The 7,500-nt window shown below is 42.7% G+C and overlaps 1 protein-coding gene across 1 annotated transcript in view; it reads left to right on the forward strand.

Moving 5' to 3' along the window:
- plcb1l (phospholipase C beta 1-like) overlaps positions 1 to 7,500 on the forward strand; it is a gene marked incomplete at both ends in the record, with an annotated part of 150,278 nt that overhangs the window by 118,927 nt on the left and 23,851 nt on the right. The window contains 6 exons of the mRNA XM_080853239.1: positions 1,606 to 1,730; positions 2,862 to 3,016; positions 3,976 to 4,140; positions 4,275 to 4,374; positions 4,618 to 4,722; positions 4,876 to 4,991. Of these exons, the coding sequence (XP_080709365.1) occupies positions 1,606 to 1,730; positions 2,862 to 3,016; positions 3,976 to 4,140; positions 4,275 to 4,374; positions 4,618 to 4,722; positions 4,876 to 4,991 (766 nt within the window). The remainder of the gene's footprint in view (positions 1 to 1,605; positions 1,731 to 2,861; positions 3,017 to 3,975; positions 4,141 to 4,274; positions 4,375 to 4,617; positions 4,723 to 4,875; positions 4,992 to 7,500) is intronic.

A 7,500-nucleotide genomic window follows, 5' to 3' on the forward strand; every position in this document is an offset into this window, starting at 1 on the left:
CAATCACGGCAATATCTTGACATGCTTGCTTGCTTACTTTTGGAGGGTTTCTCGCATCCCCATATATATCTATCTCCCGGCTTTTTACAAAGCCATACAATAAATCAAATGTCACGCAGCTTCAATTAACCTGAATCATTTGGGTCAATGTGTAGGCTACATGTATACTTATTTTTTAAATATCTTGGATATGGATTTCCTCAAGTGGTAAATACTTTATTTTCCTTGTAATTATATATGGCTTGCCAAAAAATTGGTGTAAATCTCACGTTGGTCTCCTCGGCTGTGAACTTCTCCGGTCTTCCACCAGGTAATTCCGCCATCAAAATAACAAGCCGCTATGGACTATGCGCTTCTCGCTCTTAAAGGGAATGTGAAATGACGCTCCGATTGGTTTATTGCATATTACGCCTAAACCACACCTATGGCTGAGTAACCTCCTTTGGACCAACCCTTTTGACACTTGCGCTGGACGCAAGTGTGTTTTTTCCGCCGTTAAAATAGCAACTGCGCCATAGAGCCGCCCACACAGCTACTTGCGCTTGGCGCCGTCCTACTTGCGTTTCTGATCGGCAAGATAGGGCCCTAACAGTCACTTCATAGGATGATGTGTACAGTATGTTAGCGAGCACAGACGAGGTTGTTATGTGAACACACATGTTATAGGGTGGAAGCGCCCCCTACAGTATAGATAGTGCATTGTCGTGCAGCACATGCGATCTGTGTGCAGTGGCCTGTTTCAGACATCAGCGTTAGACTGTGGCTTTACGGAATGAGAAAAACCGACTTGTGTCTGACTCTGTTTGTCTAATTTGAAGTGAAGGACTATGTGCCCGACACATTTGCAGTTAAGTTTGGCAGTGGTTAAGGGTGTGTGTGTGTGTGTGTGTGTACATGAGTGTGTGTGTGTTTATGAGAGAGAGAGAGAGAGACAGAGACAGAGACAGAGAGGGAGATTGGGCTGCATTGTCACGTTCACACTGAAAGAACATAGAAGTTCACACTGAAAGTACAAAGAGCAGATGTAACCTCTATAGAAGTCGCTGATACCCACACATTAGATAAACATGCAGTATACGGCAGGTCATTCTCTCACCATGCAGGGCGATCTGACCCACACGCTATCCCAACCAATCACCATTGTTGCTTCATGAGCACGGAAGGGAGGGATGTATTTGATTGGATGATAAGCTCAAACAACAACAGCCTTAAGCCAGGATCGAGGACCGCACCTTTAAGACATACTCACATCATATACGTTGGATCAGCATACAGTTCAGTGCCCTATAAGTCATGATGTGTCACACGGTGAATGCCATCTCTGTTGTCTTTTTTAATTATTATTTATTATTTTTTTTTTTTTTATATTATTTCTTTTAATTATATAATTTTTTATTATTATTTCTTTCTTTTATTTCCATATCTCTCTGTCATGCCATGCCAAGGGACAACAGATGAAAACTAGCTAACCAAGCTAATTCCGGTGCATTTACATTTTCAGGGAAATGTTTATCAATGTCCCTTTTCAAATAAACGCATAAATAAATAAATAAATAAATGAGTCCCACCTGTGCTGGTCTGGCAGCCTTAACCTGAGCCTCTCAGGTACAACAAGGTGCAGCTGAGTCGCATCTACCCCAAGGGCACGCGCTACGACTCCTCCAACTACATGCCCCAGGTCTTCTGGAACGCAGGCTGCCAACTAGCGGCCCTCAACTTCCAGGTGATCGGTAAGGAATGCCTCTGATAATACTCTTCCTACTCCCGCTGCCTCTAATAATACTCCTCCTACTACACCTGTACAACTATCACTAAGCCATTACTACTAAAACTACAACTACTAACACCTCTACAACTATCATTACACTACTACAAATATCACTATTACTATTACTGCTATCAGTATTACTATGACTGCTCCTCCTACTTACTCTACAACTATCACTACTCCGCTATTACTTTCACTATTACTTATACTGCTCCTACTAATATCACCTCTACTACCACCATTACTATTACTGCTACCACTATTACCATTACAATTTCTACTAAAAATAATAATACCTCTACAACTATCACTACTTCTTTAACTGCTACCACTACTAACACCTCTACAACTATAATTGTATCACTGCTATTTCAACTACCACTACTACTACTACTGCTGCTACTGCTTATATCACTATTACTATTACTACCATTACTTCTATTACTTTTTCTTCTATTACTACTACCACTACCACTACTATTACTATTAGTGCTATCACTATTTTGTATTACTATTTCTGCTACTACTACGGCTACTCTCACAATTCACACTTGACAATTCATATCAAATGTGTGGAGTACCTGCTGCGTATGGAAGAAATCAGCCAACATGGTACAACTGTTTTTCTATGATTATTTTCAACATATCCTGACCTTAGAGCAACATTAACACCAAATTATTAAAATGTAGAATAAAAGTACATGTCTTCTATGCAGATGTAGATTAATGTTGGTATCTACTATGCAGATTTAGATGAATGTAGATGTCTCCTATGCAGATGTAGTTGGATGTAGATGTTTACGATAAAGGTGTAGGTGAAAACAGTTTTTATGTCAATGCTTGTCATTGTTTGTCTAGCTCTGCTTGATTTTTGTCAGTAGTGATGCTTAGCCTTGCACCTCATACATGTTGCCCAGTGCAATATTACTGAGGTTATAAATGAAAGTGCATTACATAATATATATATTACTGAGGTTATAAACAAAAGTACATTACATAATATATATTACTGAGGTTATAAAGGAAAGTACATTACATAATACATATTCCCTCTCTTGTCTGTGTTCTTCCTGCCTGGCGGGTCACATGACAGACCTGTCCATGCAGCTGAACTTGGATATGTTTGAGTACAACGGTAAGAGTGGCTACCGAATGAAACCCGAATACATGCGCCGATCCGACAAGAACTTTGACCCCTTCACCGAGCGCATGGTGGACGGTATCGTGGCCAACACACTCTCAGTGAAGGTGAAGGATGTCCTCGTATAACCAAATGCCCTGCTTTACACACACACACACACACACACACACACACACACACACACACACACACACACACACACACACACACACACACACTCACTCACTCACACACACACACACACACACAAACACACACACTTTTGTGTTGTTTAGCATTCACCATGTTAAGTAAGACAGAGGGTTTTCAGAGTAATAGTTTCCCTATCATTTAGCGATAGCTTAATTACATGTTTTAGTTAGGTTTGTTCATGTCTTTTTTTGAGTTCTGTTTGATCAAGTCTGTGTTTAAGTTCTGTTTGTTCATTATATGTTTTAGTTATGTTAGTCTATTATATGGTTAAGTTCTGTTTTTTTTCTCTTTGTTTTAGTTGTGTTTGTTCATGTACTGTACTTGTTTTAGTACTGTTTGGTTCGTGTCTTTGTTTAAGTTCTTGTTGGTTCATGTCTCTGTGTTAGTTTTGTTTGTTCATTATATGTTTTAGTTATATTAGTTAATTCATGGTATATTAGAGGGTGATATGTTGGCAAATGTGTCTGTCCATCACTGGTTAATGACACCAGTCAGTCAGAAATCATAAAAATGTAGATACTGTAACACAACATGAATCATCATCATGTATCCATAACCTAGGATAAAGTAAATGCATTTGTCACAAATATGATTGAAATGATAAAGTCTCAAAGGGCCTGTTTATTCTATAATATACTGTACACACTTTATTGTTGAACATTATTTAGTTAACTAGTTTGCTATTGTTGGTGTTGGTGTTGGTATTATTCTTGACGTTAGTGTTCGTGTCGATAAAGTCTCACAGGCCCTGTTTATTCTATATAATTCTATTTATTCTACACACTTTATTGTTGAACATTATCTAGTAAACTAGTTTGCTATTGTTGGTGTTGGTGTTGGTATTATTGTTGACGTCAGTGTCGGTATTGTGCAGATCATCTCGGGCCAGTTCCTCTCGGACAGGAAGGTGGGGACGTACGTGGAGGTGGACATGTTTGGGCTCCCAGTGGACACCAAGAGGAAAGCCTTCAGGACCAAAACGTCTCCAGGAAACTCCCTCAACCCAGTGTGGGATGAAGAGCCCATAGTCTTCAAGAAGGTCAGCCTGCCTGAGAGAGCCCTGTACATTCATCCGTTTCGCAGTCTTTGCCACTATGGAGTGGTGTTTCCTAGTGCAGTGTAGAACTACAATACCCATGATGCATTTGTGACTGTGTGGTTGACTTCACTCAGATTGTGCTGCCCTCTCTGGCCTCGTTGAGGATAGCTGTGTTTGAGGATGGAGGGAAGTTAATTGGACATCGGATCATTCCTGTCTCAGCGATTCGACCAGGTGAGAGCACACACACACACACGCACACACACACACACACACACACACACACACACACACACACACACACACACACACACACACACACACACACACACACACACACACACACACACACACACACACACATGCCCACACATGCCCCTTTCATACCTTCAAATGTTAATGCCCAGTGCTGTGAATGTGTGTGTGTGTTTGTGTGTGTGTGTGTGTGTGTCATGTTGACTTTCTTGTGTGTTTCAGGTTATCACTATGTGGCTCTGCGGAATGAGAAGAACCAGTGTCTGACTCTGCCCACTCTGTTTGTCTACATTGAAGTGAAGGACTATGTGCCCGACACATTTGCAGGTAAAGCCTGGCAGTAGTCAAGGGTGTCTGTGTGTACATGAGTGTGTGTGTGTGTTGCACGAGTGCATAAGAGAGAGAGAGAGAGATATAATGTGTGTGTCTATGTGTGTGTGCTGATCTTTTTCTTCCCTGTGTGTGTGTGTATGTGTGTAGATGTGATTGAGGCCCTGTCCAACCCCATCCGCTACATCAATCTCATGGAGCAGAGAGCCAGTCAACTGGCTGCCCTTACACTGGAGGAAGGAGGGGAGGAGCCAGAACCCAAAGAGGTGTGTGTGTGTGTGTGTGTGTGTGTGTGTGTGTGTGTGTGTGTGTGTGTGTTGTGTGTGTGTGGTGTGTGTGTGTGGTGTGTGTGTGTGGTGTGTGTGTGTGTGTGTAAATCCGTATGAACTTACTGCTGTGAGTCTCCCTGACTAACTGAGCTCTCCGATCCACTCACCTGAAGAGCCTCACGGTTGATTGGCACCAGGGCCCCTGTGGGACCTCTCAGGCTGGGAGTAGCCGGCTGAACTAAGCAGTAGCCAATAATAAGCCACCATTTGGCATCGCTATGACAACCATTGCGGAGACCTGGGTAAATAAGATTGGCTAGAGGAGCAGCACACAGAAGTTCTCTCAGACTTCAGTTAGAAAGATTATCAGAAATCAGGCAGCATGAAACGATTCTTTTTCTTCAGATATTCAGACAAATTGTGTAGCGGCAATGCCCTCATGGCTTTGCAGAAAGACTGTCAGGCTTATATAACACTGTGAGACGGGCAGACTTCAGACTTAAGAATATCGAGCTGTGAGACGACCAGACTTCAGCCTTGAGAATATCGAACTGTGAGAAGACCAGAGTTCAGACTAAGAGTATCGGACTGTGAGAAGACCAGACTTCCGACTAAGAGTATCGCACTGTGAGACGACCAGACTTCAGCCTTGAGAATATCGAACTGTGTGATGGGCAGACTTCACACTAAGAATATTGAACTGTGAGACGACCAGACTTCAGACTAAGAGTATCGCACTGTGAGACTGCCAGACTTCAGACGCTGTGGGGGAGGTGACGTGGATGCATGGCCATGCTGAGAGTTGGTTACCATAGCTACGTCTACATGGTGTCCACCAGCAGAGAGGTACGGTCCTGTTCTTCACACAGGGGGGCTCTGGCACTGTGGTGAGCAGTCTTAACTAATTCGTCCATATAAACGAGCTGGGGCGATTAGCGATGTTCTCTCCCTTTAAGCAGTAACAGGTACCTGGCTAGACTCATTTTCTTCTCTAAAGACTGATGAGTCTCATCAGTAATTGCTCTTACTGGATTGAAGTTAAGGGCCGCTTTTCCATGTGTTGCCAGCAGGCGGCGCTAATTTGGGGTGACTCAGACTTTGTCTAAAATGTCCCGCTTTAAAACCATTTTGCACTTTGATTAGTGTCTATGTAGGTGTAGTAGTAGACATATACAGCTTATAAAGTAACTTACAAGTGGGAATGGTGGCTTTGCCATAGAAGTTTCTCTCTCTCTCCCTCTCTCTCTCTCTCTTTCCCTCTCTCCCCCTCTCTCCCCCTCTCTCCCTCTCCCTCCCTCTCTCTCCCCCTATCTCTCTCTCTTTTCTTCTCTCCCTCTCTGTCCCCCTCTCTCCCTCCCTCTCTCTCCCCCTCTCTCTCTCTCTTTCCCTCTCTCCCTCTCTCTCTGTAATGTTTTGCATGTTTATATGACTTTTTTTTAAAACTTCATGTTAGCTGAATCCATGCATAGCCCGCAGTCTGCTGTCTTGGCTGTATTTCCAGTTCATCATCATTCGCACGCCTCAGCAGATGGTGTAATATCACATCAAACATGAAATGACTTTAGCGCACTCTGCTGTAATTGTCCTATCGGGAGTGATGGTGTATGATGTAGAGTCATTGCTGTGGAAGAGGTCCTGGGCGCTGTAACACCAGCAGCTGTCCAGTGTTTTATCAGACATCGGAGACTCTGCTGTTCCACTTAACTGCATGATTGCTGTAGTTCTGTGGTCAAAATTACTTACAGACAACTGGAGTGGTACTGCAGATTTATTAACGATATCGGGAGCATTGTTACAAGCAATCCATGTTCACGAAATGTTCAGCAACAATGCCCACCCATCTCTGGGCAAACTCATGTCTTATACCTAAAACCCCTCCCTCGGACTATTACACTGTGGCCTCCTTGCCTCCCCAAAGATAAGAATATTTACATATGATCCCCTTACCTCCAAGCCCCTTAGCTCATAAACCCATCACACAACAGGTCACACAAAACCCATGGTCAACTAAGTTACCCATTCAATTCAAGTTATGATATGGAATCCTATACTAACCTACTTAATTAAATGTGAAACATATACATTTTATCCTACAGTTCCCCAGCACTAATTGGACACCAGTCATCTGGTGTTCATGGTTATGCTAGAGCATTAGCGTAGCATGGAGATTAAGAACCGTCCAGGGTTCCTCTGGGATTTGGTTCTGTTCAGTGAGGTGGAACTACAGTTGCTAGCTTGTCAGACAAACCAGACATGCAGTGTTTTGTTTGTGCAGGATAACATGTTTTGTGATTGGAGGATAAGATGTTCTTGAGCTTGTAATCATATAAAACAATTAGAATAATGTACATTAATTAACCGTAGTAACCACGGAAAGAAATTTGCGACTTACACCTACCTATGTCAGAGGCAGTTCTAGTTTCTGCAGTTGATGCCCTGCTAGTTCCTCTTTCTTAAACTTGCTCAAAGCCTAAAGCTAACAGAGGCCCCTGTGGTTACCAGTGTG

Source organism: Sprattus sprattus, assembly GCF_963457725.1.
Source record: "Sprattus sprattus genome assembly, chromosome: 16".
NCBI lineage: Eukaryota > Metazoa > Chordata > Actinopteri > Clupeiformes > Clupeidae > Sprattus > Sprattus sprattus.